At 36.5% G+C, this 14,848-nt stretch overlaps 1 protein-coding gene across 1 annotated transcript in view; it reads right to left on the bottom strand.

Annotated features, from left to right (window-relative positions):
• The window catches only part of CLHC1 (clathrin heavy chain linker domain containing 1), a 55,677-nt gene that overhangs the window by 38,888 nt on the left and 1,941 nt on the right, over nucleotides 1-14,848 (bottom strand). The window contains exons 4-15 of the mRNA XM_080586770.1: nucleotides 14,324-14,528; nucleotides 12,548-12,738; nucleotides 12,085-12,136; nucleotides 11,037-11,143; nucleotides 9,512-9,686; nucleotides 8,538-8,740; nucleotides 7,601-7,774; nucleotides 6,449-6,610; nucleotides 4,906-4,990; nucleotides 4,352-4,477; nucleotides 3,720-3,780; nucleotides 2,761-2,808 (exon numbers count right to left, since the gene is read on the bottom strand). Of these exons, the coding sequence (XP_080442896.1) occupies nucleotides 4,935-4,990; nucleotides 6,449-6,610; nucleotides 7,601-7,774; nucleotides 8,538-8,740; nucleotides 9,512-9,686; nucleotides 11,037-11,143; nucleotides 12,085-12,136; nucleotides 12,548-12,738; nucleotides 14,324-14,528 (1,325 nt within the window). The 3' untranslated portion in view covers nucleotides 2,761-2,808; nucleotides 3,720-3,780; nucleotides 4,352-4,477; nucleotides 4,906-4,934. The remainder of the gene's footprint in view (nucleotides 1-2,760; nucleotides 2,809-3,719; nucleotides 3,781-4,351; nucleotides 4,478-4,905; nucleotides 4,991-6,448; nucleotides 6,611-7,600; nucleotides 7,775-8,537; nucleotides 8,741-9,511; nucleotides 9,687-11,036; nucleotides 11,144-12,084; nucleotides 12,137-12,547; nucleotides 12,739-14,323; nucleotides 14,529-14,848) is intronic.

Genomic DNA, 14,848 nt, shown 5'->3' with positions numbered 1-14,848 from the left:
GTTTCCTTCTATGCCTTTCTGTTGCTGATGGAGCTTGTTGCCTGAGCAACTGCAGCTGAGGAAGGGAGTGAGATGAGCTCTCGCCCAGTTGTGATCTATGTGCAATAGCACTGCATTCTAACCCTGGTATGCATGACACCTACAGAAGCAGCCTCAGGAAATTCACAGCTGAATTACGTACCTTGAGTTGGGTGCAACATCCTTACAAGGTGCTGGGTATCTGGCAGACACCTTACATTTTTGTTCAAGCATGAGTAAAATAGCCTAAAACTCAAGACTTTCAAGTATTTTAGCATATCCACAGACCTGGATTGTATTCACCAAGCAGCCATGTTTGCTACACTCTAATTCCAGTCCTAACGGAACTCAGGAGTACAAATAAACTGGTAATCAATCTCTAGAAACAGAATACTCCCCTCTAGAAGTTTCAGCTGATTATGATACATATCTCTCTCTCCTCACTCTTTTCATTGTCTATTTTAGAATTCAGAAAAGTAACCAGAACAAAAGCATCTATCAATGACCTTTCCAGATCCCTTGAGTATTTATAGTTTGCTTTCTTTTTATCTTTGCTGTCTGTCTCTTGGTATTTGAACAATATCTGGTAAAATGAGAATGCAGTCTCAGTGCTACTGCAATAAAAGAAATAATCTTTGCAAGATACCCAGCAGAGATTTCTTTTCTAATATTGTTTTATTGAAAAAAATCCTTTTACTTAGAAAAAAAAAAAAAGCAACTCAACTCAGCATTCTTATACTGCAGGAACACTGAAGCTTATATGAAACACTAGGGGTTGCTCCCCCCTTCCAAGATGATTTATGATCAAAATGGTTGTAACTGACTACTTGTAGCTCTGCTGATTGCAGGAGGGAAAGCTGTGCAGTTTTTCCTGCATTTGTGCCAAGTATCACTTTGAAACATAAAGCACGGATTCATCTGCATTCATGCTTCTTAAAAGACATTAGTCTTGGTGAAAAAAAATCATCAGGAACTGCAGGCCTGAATGACTGTAGCTACAATGCCACTTCACAATCTTTTATTATTTTTACTTCTGAAGTAGAAATATAGTTAGATGTTCCACTTACATCAGGGGTTAACAGTGAGTTACTGCAAATGATTTAACCTTTTAAATTTCATCAATGCAAGATTCATGCAAAATGAATTTACTACAGCTTATCAAATCTGCCTTCAGCAGCTGTATGCGTGCTAATTCTCTCCCTTACAGCATATTTATAGCATTCAAAATTTTTTTTGGTACTATGTTTATTTTTGTTGAACATAAGATAGTGAACAACTGGAGTTTAAGCTTGACAGAACCCTGCCACAAAAACTCAGAAACTAATACTTCATTTTTTTGCTGCGTTTTGCAATCTTCAGAGATATCTACTTGCACTTTCAGCTACCCAGTGGAATGGTCAGAGTGAATATCACTGGAGCAAAACACAATCCAGAATTTATGGCTTAGTAAATTCAGTGAGAAGCTTGAATTAATGAAGTCTGGAACACTATGATTAGATAGCAGGTTCCAAATAATTTAGAATAAAGTGATCAGGATTTCTCAATGTCTCTGGAAGTTTTGAAGCCATCTGTCAAAACAATGCTACCGCGTCTAGGATTCACATAATTGTGCTTGGGAGAGCTCAGTTGATTGGTTAGGTAAATCCACTGCTGCCTCTTCTATAGTTCTTTCTGACTAAAGGCTTCAGTAATGATGCAAATCAGGTGACTGCACACACAGCTTTGAAAGACAGAAGGGAGACTCACAGAGTCTTAAAATTCAGCAAAGGAAAAGGCATAAGGCCAAACATCCTCAGTGTGACTCATAGGTTTCAATGGGATTACAGCAGGATGGAAATAGACCATATTTACCGTATTAGGTCACCATACTAATATCATTAATCGCCTGCCAGTGAAAGATTGTTCCCTGCCATTCTATGATTTGAAGTATGAGCATAATTGCACTATGGGAATACAAGAAAGCTAGAAGAAAAAAAATGAAATAATGGGAAGATCCTGAAGGAATAAGTTTTAAAATATTTAAATATTTATATAACACATTTAAATAAAATATTTCGTTTTCCTTAAAAGGTACTACAAATACCACTGAAGGATTCTTATCAACATAAAACCTTATTAATATCTTCATCATTTATCTGTTCATCAAAACAAACCTTTTTATACAGATAACACACCACCTGTGATTTGCATTTGGTGAAAGCTGTACCACAACATTTTATTTTGCTTCTCATAACTTCAGAAAACATAACTCTTGCATCGCATCTGATTTTGTCATTAAAGCATGCAAAAAGCTATCTACATTTGTAGCCATCTCCTTCTTTCCATAAAACTTGCTGGAGTAATATCAGAAAAAAATCATCTCACTAAGATGAGAATGCAGTAACAATGGTATTAACACTTCTTTAAACCCTTGTGAAATTTCTTAGTGGAATTTGGAGAAAAAACATCTTATATGCAGTAAGGGCACTCACCTTGGAAGTGGTTCTTGGAAGAGCTTTGTATTTTTCCAGTGAATAATGTATTTGAAGTCTAAATAATTCAATAAAGCAGAAAGCACAGCTTGTAATTTCCTCCTTCCAGTAAGCATCTTGGACACTAGGCTATGTAACTAACCTTGCATTTCCTCTCATTCTGACATCTTTAATTTCAAATTCTTTTCTACACAAGGGGTCAAAAAATGTGACACCTATCTTGAAAGGGCTTAATTTCTTCATCAAATAAAGGTATAAATCTGTGGCTTACCTTTGTCAGATCTGCATTTGAGGGAGGTGAATGCAGCACACCAACCAACTAGAGACAGAAATAAAGTCAGCTAGTCAGAGCTTGGCAATAAACAATTGCATAGGACTGTGATGATGTCTACCTGTAAATATTGTTCATTCTTCAACCACTTTTAAAATTCACACCTACTTTCTTATAATTACATTTCAGCCAGATTGCTTTACCTAACTCAAAATCGTTTCAACACTAGGTAAACTATTAATACTGCGTTTGATTAATAAATAAACAAGAAAGAAATATATTGCCAGTATCCAAAGTGTTCCAGAATCTCCTAACGGCCAGGTGATCAAACAGTTCCTTTCTCTGTGACACTGGGTAAATCACATTGAAAATTCCATCGGGGACTGGGGATATAAAGGTTTGTAAGCAATTTAGGGGTAGGCTTTAAAGTTGCTTAGGCATTTACAGATGTTTCTAACTTTTTGAAAGTCTTTTTTTTTTTTTTAATGTAACTTTAGATGTTTAAGTACTATTAAAATATTACTTAGCTTTTACGGAGACTTTGGGTAAAAGTATATTGACTGCTAAATAGAATGTCCATGAGATTTAAGACAGTTTTTCGTTTGCTTTGTTTGTGTGCTTTTTTTTTTTTTTTTTTTTGCAAGAGGAAGTAATTGTAAATTCTTTATCTTGCTGAATAAAACACACAGGTCTAAATCACTTTAAGCCTGAGCAGATGATTATCAAATGATTATTGGACTAGGAGACACAGAAAGCTCAAAGTTCCTTTGAAGGAAAATAAGGCATATAATGCAATACCTCCCCATACACTCCTCCCCAGTAACAATTTTGTCTGCTCTAAGTGTATACATTTGACTCCACCCTTACATTGTTTTTCTTATGTAGCATGATTTCTAAAACTTCTACAGAATGCTTAATACAAAATAGCAAGTAAACAGGGCAACTAAACTGGCACATACCTCAGGCCTGCCATTTGATCACGTATCCTTGCTAGAAACCACCTCTGCACAGTAAAAATGGCTATAAAGAAAAAGAATAAAACTTTGTGGGTTTAGCCCATCACTGTCTTGTTTATTAAACAAGCATTTTCATTTCTCAGTTGCTGCAAATATTAAACAAGAACCATGAAGTCACCTGGGGGAGCATGTCAGTTATATCTGCACTGCTTTCTTGTATGATGTCAGCTTTCATGCAGAAAGAATGTCAGTGATCTTTTCATTCATTACTTTCATCTTTTGGGTCACATTCCAATCTATGCTATACTGTAAATCAGGTTACAATACATACAATGTATCTAAGATCAAATGCTCACCCCACCTTATCATATAATAATTGTGACAACTATTAGGATAACGATCCTTTGTTACTCATTACATATATGAGAAATAGCACCATTGAAACTAATAGATGCACACCAGCAAAAAACAGAATGAGAAAATTGAACCTGAGGTTTCAATAGGCACAGTCACGTATAATAATGAATCCATTTTCATCTGGCACAGACTGTCCAAAGCAAGTTGGTCACTAGTAAAATTCAAGAATTTCATAACTAAATTAGATTGCGTAAGTGGGAAGAGAAACGTCTACTGACCTCTGAGTTCATCATGTGTGATGATACCGGACTCTGGAAAAAGCTTTCCAATGGAATTCCACTGCTCCACATTTCACAGTCAGAAAGTGTAGAAGTCTGTGGTCGCTCTGGGGGTGTCAAGCTGAGCTAAGGAAGAGATCAGGTCTCAGTAAAGAATGCTTCAGTTCTGTTACAGAAATAACTATCTCAATCTGGAAAATAAGCATTTTGTGAACACTGCATTTCTTATAAAACCAAGTGGTCCCCAAAGCATGTTAGTAATTCTGGAGAAATGTACTCAAATGTTAGTCAAAATTCAGCTGCAATTGTATGTAAATTAAACATCACCTAAGTATTTTTTTTTCCTGAATACACGCAGAAATAGGTGCCATAATAAATATTTTCAATCTCATTGTTCCTTACTTTCTTCTGACAATTTCACCTCCTTCTCCCCCCTTTCCTTCAAACAGAATTTTATCAAATGCCTTTTGACTTTTAAAAATGTTTTAAATTCTTTGTCAACATAGCAGATGTAATACAAAATAATATATATTAGCTTAAAAAAGAAATTCTACCTGGGAAAAGATGTGATCAGCTGAGACAACTACAAAGGCGTCCTGGCAAGGCCTTGCTCCTTCACATCACAGAAGTTACATTTTTCTACAACACCGAAGAGCTACTAAAACAGCCAGTCTTTGATAGATTTGAACCACTCAAGGTTAAAGTTGTAATGTTCATTATAAAGACTGTATCCCTAATGAAACCTTCATAAACTACAAGCTCTTCAGAGCAGTAATAATTCACAAGTATTTGGAAACATGTTATTAAGTGACAGGAATTACTATATATATATATATATATAATATATATGTGTGTATGTGTGTATTTATATGTTTAACAGTAATTTATTTCAGAAAATGTCAATATATTTATGTATTTAATTTAAGGGTTATATTTAGAAGTCATTATTCTAAACGTTAAAAATGGAAATTGGATACCCCTCTCTGTTCTTGATTCACACCCAATACTTAAAATATCTGCAGACTTATATTTTTCTTCTTTTAAAGAAAGTTCTCTTGTGAATCTTAACTCTTCAGATTCACCCATATAACAAATATTTCCTATTAACTTTTTAAAATGCAAAAATGCATTAAAAATTAAAAAAAAAAAATAACAACACAGCAATAGTCATATCTAGCTTAATTATAGAGATATCTGTTATTTGGGAACATGTAGCACAGTGACAGCAATAGATGACATTCAGCATTCTTCCTGTTTATACTGGTTGTGGGCTGAGAGCTAAAAACAGGCTCTGCCAACACGCACCCAGCATAAGACTATAGTTGGACATCTTCCTTTTTCTAAGGCTGAATCACCCATCTCTTAATAACTGATCCAAGCTAAGTAAGACTTCCAGTACTGGCTCTTACATTGCAATATGGTCACTTAATTCCCACAGGAATCCAAGAAGCAGTTGGATGTGCAGAACTGAAACCTAACTTTGTTCTAAGCAAGCACTTGTTGCATTTTGACAGGATTTGTTAGAGTATCAGGATAATCTAACTTGTACTATGACTCTAGTGATGGTGACCTTTCTGGCCTACCAGAAAAAAAAAAAAAAGAAAAAGGCATTAGGGTGAGTCTACCTTGCACAATGCCCTATTGTACAGTGCCCTCAGAACGATGATCCATGAACACCAGTTTCCCTTACCCACACTGATTCCAAACCCTGTGCAGTATCTCCCTCCAGCACTACCCTAAAAGACAGACGTGATGTACTGAAGCTGAGAACAGGGTGGATAAAAGAAATGTGTATCATTACCACAGTACACCACTCCAGAGTGTCATATGCCAACTTTCTTCTACATTAAGGATACATTTCCAGTTAAACAAAACACTGCCATGAACACATTCTCACACAGACACATTAAGAGCGATGAATAACTGATACTTGCTGGTAAAATAATTCTCAGTACTGTTTTCTGCATGCTTACTGTTTACTGTAATTCATATAAAGAGCTAAATGGACTCTTCACTTGACTGCTGTAACAGCTCCCTCTGTTGTTACACAGGAAAACTACTAGAAAACCTGTTCCATTATCCTTGTGTCTTTTCCACCTTCAAGTCGTGAATTGTCAAACACTCCATCCTGTGAGGTGAGGACTGACACAATTTTCTGAGATAACTTTTCATGCTTATTTTCTGCACAGGTAACTGCTATCTTACTGTAGTCTTCCCAAGTGCTGACAGTGTCACTTAGAACAATCTGTTCCAAAGCATCTAAGGGAAATAAAAAAAAAAAAAAGAAGAAAAAAATAAAAAGAAAAAATAAAAAGAAAAATAAAAAATAAAAAAAAAAGAAAAAAACATTATATATATAAAGACCCTGTATTTGCCTCAATAAGCTCTGTATTAATCATATTAGGGATACTGCACAAATCAGATGGATCAGTTTTTTTCAGATGGATTATAAATCCTATGATTGAGGAAAGAACAGCTGATCACATTAAAGACTTATAAGAAAAGCAGTCTTTAATTGAAAAGGATTAAAGGCTAAAATCTTTGATTAAACTCAAAATCATTTCTGAAACCCAGAAGAGCAATAGAACGACAGAGAAGTGGCAGACACCAAAGTTAAGAGCAGTTAAGGGCAAGATACAATATATACAATAGATGGAAATAACCATTCCTGAGTTTCTTGGCTAAGTCTAGGCAAATAAGCATTACTTTTCCTGCAGACTCTACAGCACATGCTGCCCATGTGGTTTGTTGCAGCTGTCTGTCCTTGGCTTGAGCTCACGTTGCCTGAAGACTTCTGTACCTGGCAGTGTAAACGCTCTGGGAACTTACAAATCTTACATCAAAGTAGGACTTTGGTTATTTCTTTTTTATGTCCTAAGCAGTAAATAAGTTACTGGTTGTCCAAGAGGCAGCCTACAGAGTCTCTGCTAGAAGCAAGCAAAGTGCCTGCACAATTATTTCAGTGGTTTGTTTGCCCCAAGGGGTGCTCTGTGCAACAGCGAAGACTGAACCTGTGTGTGTGAGAGCAAGCAGGATGGGCTGTGAAATCTGACGTGAGTGACCCTCATCCCTGTGGGAGCTTCAGAAGACGCAAGAATGCACAGTTCAGTTTGCTGTGAAGGAAAAGCTTTTATTTAGTTTCCATTATAAACAAGGAGCACTGAATCCACAGTAATTTACAGGCTGAAACTGGAGTTGAATTAAAATGTCAAGTCTGAAAGTTTGTTATTCAAATTTTGCTGTGCTTACTTTTATTGTTCATTTCCTCCAACAGCTGAAAGCCATGCTTTTTGTGTTTGGCTGAGATAAAAGACAGGATTGTAGCCCCCACAGATGAAAATGGTGGTTTTCTAATCCACTGTTGACTGAGACAGCGAATTAATGCAGTGCTAGGACAGTTTTCCAATAAGAAGAAGTAATCATCTGAAAATCAAACACCAAGATTATTATATATTTGCACATGGTCACTTCTCCCCTTCCTCACTATAAAAGAACACAACAATTTTCCTAAACACTGTGGAAAAGCTACTATGTGATTAAAATCTAACCTTCATTTACTTGGAAAAAAAAATCTTTTCTGTAATTATTTTAGAAATCTCAGAGAATGAGAAAATGAGCACACAGCAGAAAAGAACTTAATATTGAAAATCCGCCTTTAAAATGATTTGGAATATGGTCAGGGAATAAAATAAGAAAAAATAATAAAATAAGCATGAAAAACTGTAACTTAACTGAGCAACAACATTCTAAGCAAGAATACATATAGAAGAAAAAAATGACACAGCCAGAAGTCAGCTAAGTGGAAAGGAACCTAATAAAGAACATAGGACACCCTTCTTTCCTTTCATTGTTTGATTAATAAACTCATGATCCTCCAGAGGGCTAAATCTCTGAGACTTCCTGCAAGCCTCCTACTGGGGTTTTGGGAAATCCCTCCAGTATTTTTCAAACAAGGGTACAAAAAGAAATTCCTTATTTCAGAAGATCACGCATTGATATTATGATAAAGCATACAGGGTCTTTTAATCAGAGTTCTTGAGGTCTACTTAAACATGATGAGAAGTTCAGATTTCGATTCACTTCAAATTCCTTCTGTACAAATGTGGTCCAAAGCATCGTCATTATACCTAAAATAAATAAACGGTAGAACAATCATGAAAGACAATACAAGCGCCTTATTATTTACCTAAAGAAAAATGCTCCACTTGCTGAATATAATCCGCTGCTCCAGCAATTTGGCCCTGTTTACACAGGCACAACACAACTTTTTTGTATGCACCAGAATGACCATATGCAGCCTGAGCCAAAGCCAGGCATTCCGACATGTTGTTTGGCTCCTCTTTCCCATAATCATAAATAACGTCTCCCGCTGCCTCAGAAAAGGTTAGTCTGAAGAAGACAAGGCAACAAAACAGGCCAGCATTCCTAATATGCTTTGTAACTTCAGAATATTTCAAAATGAGCTCCAACATAAGTGGATTGTATAGATGGGCATATTTCTACATGTATAACTATTAAACTATACCCCTTTTTCTTTCTGCCTCCCTTGCAGCCTTAATTCTCTACATTTTAAAAAGTAGCCTCTTCCTTCTCTTTCTTAATGTCTGAACTGCCACAGAAAGTAATAGCAACCAATGGGACATGTCTTTTAGAGATTACTGCAATTCCAGTCTGTGGCAGCTGGGAGGAACATTCTTACATTCCTCCTGGACATGGGAGATTCAAAGCTGCTTTCAGAGAAAAGGAAATGCTCGGGTTTCTGGCATCAAGAGAAGAATGAAAGAAACCCGTCTTTCAGTAATTACAGTTTTCTTAATCCACAGTATGGTGTGAAAAACTTGCATCTGTATAGTTTTTAACTACAGCATAAGAGAAAAGAGTCTCAAACAAAACTGGACTCGGCAGTGCTGCAAGAAAGGTTGACAGCAACGAAACCAAAATGTGTTCTTCAGAACTTGCCGTTGACAACGCTTATTTGATCTATGCTCATATTGAAGTTAAGATTTAACAGTGGGTTTAATAGGAGAATCAAAAGAAGGAAAAAAATAGGAGAATCAAAAAGGATTAATGTATGTACATTAATGTATTTTTTGTATTCAAAGGGTTTAGTTTGAAGAAAAGGAAAAGCCTCATGGACCTCAGTGCAGAAGACCCACATACCTTTGCTGTGTAACCCAATGGTTTACCAGGTTTAATTGTTTTTCAGACAACGCACATTTAATTGCTTCCAGAATTACAGGTAAATTTGGAAGGTGTCCAGCTGCAGTACTTGCATTTATGAGAGTGTCAAAATACTTCAGCAAGGGCAGATTTCTCCCTTCAAGACAGCTAAGAGCTAGTGTTGAAAACAAAAGTCACCCAGAAAAGTACAAAGAGAAAAGTAACTTTCACTATTTAAGACTTCTTAAGTTTTAGTCTTTGTTTGCTGACACACACCAAAGGCCTCTGACACAATTCTTAGCAAATCTCCTCTGAGGTTGTGTCATATGCAATGCTACATTAATCGCTCAAAATGAAGGTTGCTCAGAACTGAAGGCACAGGAATCATGACAGTATTTTACCATTGACAGGTAATGGTAAATCTCAGGGGGAGAGATGGTTGGGTATTTAAGCCATATAGTTTTTAAGATGAAAATGCAAGAAATAACATTGTAAATGCCTTCTTACTGCTTTTGGAATATAAGATCTTCTGTTAAGACTGATTTAGTAAATTTGTAATTCAGATCCCACATATTAGCTTATCACAGTTCTTCTCTTGGTTATTACCTTTAAAATTGAATGAAAGCCAATAAAAATATGTACACACACACAAAAAATGTTGATCTTTTAAAGTTCAACCACGCCCCTACGATTCCTTCCAGATGAAGAACAAAATATTCAGCTGCTCCGATCTCTGATACCACCACTACCACTGAATTTTGCATTTCCAAATACAAGCCAAAACATTGAGACAAAGACAAAATTATATAGACTATTTTTCATTTACCTGGGATATTTAAAATCAGCAATAGTTTTTACATATCTTAGATTTCAGAAACTATTTTTAATGCAGCTAACTGGAATATGGCTTTACAGCTCAAAAGGCCAGGCTTACACAGTTAACACATATAACAGTCAAACTAGCAGGTGGACTAGCAGGTGGTTCTTGTCTACTACATGTCACCCCTCAGTAGAAACAAAAACAATTTCAGCACAGCTTTAGGAACAGCTTTACACTAGACCTTAAGACCATGGTAACAGGAATTATACTTCTGCAGACCCTGAGCCCCAGAGTGATGGAAAAGGCCTTGCCTGTAACATAATGAAGTCTATTAGCTAGTTGTAATTTCACCAGCCACACATTTTTTGAAAAGCTTACATAACTGTTTATGTTCCATTCTTTTCCCTAACCCAGTGCTTACCCCAGTGCTGCTCCAACAGTAAAAACAGAAACAAAACAACAACTGTTGTAAGCTAGCTATCTCCTTTCCTGCCTTTCAGGGCATGTGCTTAACATAGAACAAAGGAGAAAGAAAAAGCCTTACAATTTTTTTGTATTCAATTTGGAATTTTAAATGTAAGCCTCAAACCCCCACCAAAAAAAAAAAAATCTTGTTTGATAAATCCCAAGATCCTAAGCACTAAAACAACTAGCTTGACATCAACTAAGGTCCAGTAAGAATGGATCCAATTATCAAGTTCTTACATTTAAGATTCTTTATAGCCTCTTCATTACAGAGAATTCCTCCAGGAGAGTTTATTGCACACATTGCTGCAGCATCATACTGACCACTTGAAAATAATTCACTGAAACTAGTAAAGAGGAAGAAAAAATACAGAGTATATGCTTTGCAAACACTAAATAAATACACATACACAAAATGGCTGGCTAGTGAATAGCAATCCAGTCAAGAATCCTAAATTAAAAAAATAGCTTAAAAAAATATATTTTAACCTAGTACATCTTTATCGCGTTTTCCAGTATGAAGCAGCAATTTTCGTTCCCCACACATCTAGTTACGTTTCTTCTGCCTCACTACCTAGCGCTTCTGAGAGTGTCCATAATGAAAACTGAGAAATCTAAGAGGGAGTTATCTGGGCAATTGTAAAGAGAAATCAACTGTATTTTAATATAAGGCTTGTAAAAGATTGTGATTTAGGAGGAACTAAGAAAATTAATCAATTGTCATGAACAGAAGTGAGTTACTTCTGTTTAACAGTTACACAGCAGGCTATACGAGATGAGTTGATAAACTAATTCCTATTTTTAAAATCAAGTGATTATTTAGTGATGAGATCTAGGCATCTAGAAGTAAGCCTCTGCATTGGATGCTTTAGAAAAGACCAGTAATGTCCAATTTCCTTCACGTATCTGGACACTTTTGAAAAACCCTCAATTTCATCAAACCCTCAGTTTTGAAAAAAAACCTACATTTTCACCCATAGGTACAAAACCATATATATTTAAAATTAGCTTGTCAGTTTTCACAACACAAGGAAGTAAGCTAATCATACACCTCAACAGGTGGTCTCTTCAATGTCAGTCCCGTTAGAAAAAGGACCAAAGAAGAGCCTCTGAAAGCGGACAAACCTTTGATATAATGTCTATGTCTAAATGCCAGCACTTTTTACAAGCTCCAAAAGGGTCACAAAAAAAAAAAAAAGGAAGGACTGCATTCAGGCATCCAGTATGATATATTAGCTCCAATGTTGTAAACTGCTAATGCAGAGCACAATAACAATATTCTTTTTACCTTTCAAAATATTCAAGTGAATCCTCAGCCACTTTACTAGGGACATCAAGAGCTGAAATATAAGATATGGCAGTGTAGGGTAATCACAGTACTACCTCAACAAGCAAATCAGCATTAAAAGTGCTAAAGCATTTAAAAACAAAACAACACCAACAAAAAACTTTATCAACTGATACATTTATATGAAGGCATATAATTTAAGCTGAAAATATTTTCATGTATTTTTAAAGAATTGAAACAATCTCCTTAAGTGGATGATTGTTTAAGACACACCTTTTGCCACATCAGTTAAACTCTAAAGACAGTTTTCCCGCCAGTGCCCTCAAAAATGAAATATCTCTCTGGAAAAGAGAGACGGAGAAAATACTATCTTAAAGACCGAACTCTTAGTTCACTACAGCTGACTGTCTACTCTCACACTCTCATTCTTGACTGTTCTGACATTTTATTTTAATGATTTTACCTCTTTCATCATTTTTCGTGATCTGAGAGGGGACATTTTGCAGGGTAATAGTCCTGTCTGATTTTGCACAGGCAGAAATAGCATTTGCAACTAATGAAATTCTACAGATAGTTGAAGAGGGAAAAAGGTATGTTATCAGAAGAGTTTCATGAATGCAGAAATATTCATCATAGGATCTGCAGTATCTGTATTAATAATTGATTCATGTCCTGAGGCTTAATCTGTAAGACTTTAAAAAATGTCAATGTGACAGAAAGAACATATCAAAAGGAAGTGTTGCAGATGCTTGTGAACCTGAGCTTCAGCTTTTCCCTCTTTGCTTCAGCTGTATCTCTTATGGTCAGTAAGTGCAAGAGTTCTTGTTCTAATTTTGTCTTTTTCTGATGAGGGATGTACTTCCCGTTCCCATCTTTTTTCAATTCCAGCAACCATCTGTCTAACTGAGCGAGATGTTTAGAAAGAGATTCCAAGCTGAGAGATTCCTCTACACTCAGACCTGTGGGAGAACAAAATGCCTTTCATGAGCTCTCAGCATCCCTCTTGCAAATCTCTTCCAGGTCTTTCTTTTGAGGAAATCCAGCAATAACTCTGAATCATAGAATCATAGAATATCCCGAGTTGGAAGGGACCCATAAGGATCATCAAGTCCAACTCTGCTGGACTCTCTCAAGTCACAAGACACAGGAGATACAGAGGTCTGATTATATACTCTGTTTTGCTCTCTGCTTCTCCTCTAAGTTAATTCCTTACACTCTTTTTTTGTTTTGTTTTGTTTTTGTCTGTCATGGAGTTCAGATGTGATGCTCAGTCTCATAAGGTTCTCCTGTTGCAATTCACACTTGGCTCACATCCTTGCCATCCTGAATACCTCAGCACTATCAGGAAAGATGATACTTTTTGTTTCTACTCTCCATTTTCTATCTTTTAAACAAATATTTATACAAGGAAAGACTTTGCTTCTTATGCTGCATGACTTATTTCAAAGATTTGCCTGAAGCCTTTTGAAAAATCATGGTTGTGTCATGTCACCCCACCCACATGCAACCTCCCTGCAAAAAATGGAAGGACCTCCCCAAGCAAAGGTAATGTTCACTCTTCCCAAACAAGCTCTATTTAGACGCACATCCACTTACGCTGCATCTCTTATTATTTTTCCTGTTTGGACTTCAATCTTGCAGATCTGTAATTCTCTAAATCTCTCACATCCTTACTTCCAACAGGCATCAGATTTGCCACCTTCTGGTCCTCAGAGGACCTATTCAGTAGCCAAATTGCTGCTCCCATAACCACCTATGAAAAGGTGCCTATAAAACACCATAAAGCAACCCAGGGGCACATTTCAGTTGGTGTGAGATGGGGCCAGTTACATCCTTGTGCCTTGTTGAGTCCTCATTCTTGCAGATGCCAACAAGATCCGCTGCAGACGGGTTTAAGTTGGAGCTTTAAGGAATGCCCTGGCTTGCATAAAAGACCAGAACAATCAGCTGCTGCAGATCCAGCAAGCACAACCAACTCTCTCTATGCCTGCCCTGGGGTTAGCCCTCATAAGTCCTCAACTCCTGCTTGTCATCCCAAATAAGTGAGAGGCTGAGCCAGTGGTAAAGACAGGCTTTTTCACTCCCTCTGTTCTGGGCAAAAAATAGTAAAGCCGTCTGATGACAGGAACACGGGCTGATTTGCATCTCACTGATAAACTGCAGTATTCTGGGTGGCTTGCCTTTTTATTTGGTAATCATTATTACTTAAAAACATACCTAATGTAGAAGAAATGCTCACAATAGCAGAACCTTGGATTTACCTGGGATGGGCTTAGCAGGATGTACTGTTTTCTCTTGTGTGACAAAGGTTTCAGAGGGCACCTTTCCTATATTTTGAATTTTTAATATTTCATTTTTAATTTTTGCAGAATTCTTCTCAATAGCTTTTATTCTGGGAAAACAAATGAACAAAACCCCCAAACAAACAACACAGGAACTGTTACCTGGTCATTTTTAATACATCAGGCTGCAAGAATATCAGTACCAAAAGTTTCTGAACTTGCTTGGTCTCACACTGTTTTGCTGTTTTCTGCTCCCCAGTTTGCCATATTCTATTTCAGACTGCACATAGCAAGATAATTGGCTCCTTGCAGAATTCTACTAGATAAATGCAGCTATATAGTACCTTCTTAATATAAGACTAAACTGGGGAAAAGTTAGCAATTCACTTTCTTTTCTGTATTTCTCAGCATCAGACAATGCATTTTAGCAATGACTGTTCTCTGTTAGGTTATATCATTCTTATAAATTGTGAGACAGATGT

Source organism: Anser brachyrhynchus, assembly GCF_964034855.1.
Source record: "Anser brachyrhynchus genome assembly, chromosome: 3".
NCBI lineage: Eukaryota > Metazoa > Chordata > Aves > Anseriformes > Anatidae > Anser > Anser brachyrhynchus.
This window is presented reverse-complemented; position numbering and strand designations above follow the sequence as displayed.